This window comes from Macadamia integrifolia, chromosome 14 (assembly GCF_013358625.1).
Source record: "Macadamia integrifolia cultivar HAES 741 chromosome 14, SCU_Mint_v3, whole genome shotgun sequence".
NCBI classification, from domain to species: Eukaryota; Viridiplantae; Streptophyta; class Magnoliopsida; order Proteales; family Proteaceae; genus Macadamia; species Macadamia integrifolia.
Window position 1 is genome coordinate 10709 of NC_056570.1, and position 1960 is coordinate 12668.

General features: G+C 40.6%; 1 protein-coding gene across 1 annotated transcript; it reads left to right on the plus strand.

Moving 5' to 3' along the window:
• Window positions 1-35: 35 nt before the first annotated feature.
• On the plus strand, window positions 36-791 carry LOC122061333 (auxin-responsive protein SAUR32-like). The gene has a single exon (XM_042624566.1). It carries the CDS (start codon window positions 286-288, stop codon window positions 667-669), a length of 384 nt encoding a protein of 127 aa, XP_042480500.1. The 5' UTR covers window positions 36-285; the 3' UTR covers window positions 670-791.
• The last annotated feature ends 1169 nt before the right edge of the window (window positions 792-1960 follow it).

Consider the following 1960-nt stretch of genomic DNA (forward strand, 5'->3'; position numbering starts at 1 on the left):
CCTCTCTCTCTCTCTCTCTCTCTCTCTCTCTCTCTCTTGCAAACTTGTGGATCTCTCCCCTTTCGTTTGTGGTTTGATAGTTGAGGCTTACAGACCATGACCAATGGTCCTAGATCTTGTAGAGAGTTAGAGACTAATCTCTTAACCTCTTCAATGTAGCTGCCTTTGGTTCTGATCCATGGCCTTTCTGTAAGATTTCTTCATGTAATAAATATTGATCCAAGAGCCCTACCTAAACAAACCCACAAAAAGGAGGGTTTTTTTTTTTTGGAGTGAGTGTGAGAGATGGGTAAAGGACACAAACACCTCTTAAAGTTTCATCCACAGTTATCACACCATCACCATGGGAAGAAGGATCAGAAGACCATCATCCCAAAGGGGTACCTAGCGATCATGGTGGGTCAAGGAGAAGAGCAGGAGAGGTTTGTAATCCCTCTCATCTACATCAACCATCCACTCTTCAGCCAGTTGCTCAAGGAAGCCGAACAGGAGTATGGGTTCAACCAGGAGGGCAACATCACCATCCCCTGTCAGGTGGAGGAATTTCGGTACGTACAAGGTATCATAGACAAAGAGAAGTTCAGTCAGCACCACCACCGCCGCCGCCGGCAGCAGCTGTGGTACCGTTCTTATTTTCGTCTTCCTGTGGTCGGGTGTTTCAGGGCTTGAAGGTGCTGATTCGTTCATGAGCTTATCCTTTTTATCTTAAACGGGTCTTCCAGTCTGAGCTTTGCAACCCGCTATATTAGGACGTGCATGATAAAATAAATTGGATTGGACGGCTTTGTATATTTCTGCCAGGGATGTTTGGCACACACATATACATATATTTATATATACATACATACATACATACATACATATATATATATATATATTCTGTTTTAGCTATTACTATGTACTTTATATATGGGTTTCTTGGAATAAATTGGTGTTAATTTCAATATCAAGCCCCCTCTCTTTTTTTTCGCTAAATGAAGCTTTATTCAAGAAAAAGAGAAAAATCACCCGGTACAAGAATAGACCATTGCAGGCAGAGACCAAGCAAAGAAAAAAAAAAAAAAATGGGTAGGGAAAAGGGAGGAAACATTAGCTGAACCTATAATTTGGTCTCCCATTAGCGTCACTGCTAAGGAGCGCCACAATATGATCAGGGAGAATAGCATTGGACGCTAAGATGCCTATTGTTGCAGCATCATGAGCTAAAAAATCGGCAATAGAATTTGCCTATCTGAAATTATGAGTTATCTTCCAGGTAATCCCATCCAAGTACGGCTTTAGGAAAGCCCAGTGCTGCACAACAAACTAGGGCACCCTACTATTTTGAATCAGCATAACCAAAGTGGTAAAATCAGACTCCACCCAAAGTCTAACAACACCCATTTCCTTGGGTTGCAATAGACCCACCATGAGGCCCTCCATCTCTGCCTCAAAAACTCCTGTCACTCCCATAAAAACTTTATAGGTCCCCAACACTCTTCCCGTTGGATCCCTGAAAACTCCTCAAGTCCCCTCGCCATCCCCCATAGATTTTATAGATAGAGATAGGATTTTCTGCTTGATTGTACGAATCAACATCTAACACCTGTCTTTTTGTTTTTAAATATACCTCTTTTTAGCCTTGTAATAGCAAAAGATGGGACAAGTGTTGGATGTTGAATTGTACGACCAAGTGATCATACCAGCAGTCGATCCGTTATATATATATATATATATATTGTTGTCGACTAGGTAACCATCAAGGCTGGTCATTTTAACTTTTTGATATTCTCTCTATACACCACAACCCCTTCACCCTTCACCCAAAAAATAATAATAATAATAAATAAAAATATATATAAATATGATATTCTCTTAAATCTAACTACTACAACTACGATTCGAAAGTAGATCAGGTTCTTGTGTGATAACCATTCTTGTACGGCACTGATCCACGCAAACAGATGAAATCTACCCAAGG

Coding starts and splice junctions, on each gene's coding strand:
- LOC122061333 (XM_042624566.1), top strand. CDS start 286: ATGGGTAAAGGACACAAACACCTCTTAAAGTTTCATCCACAGTTATCA.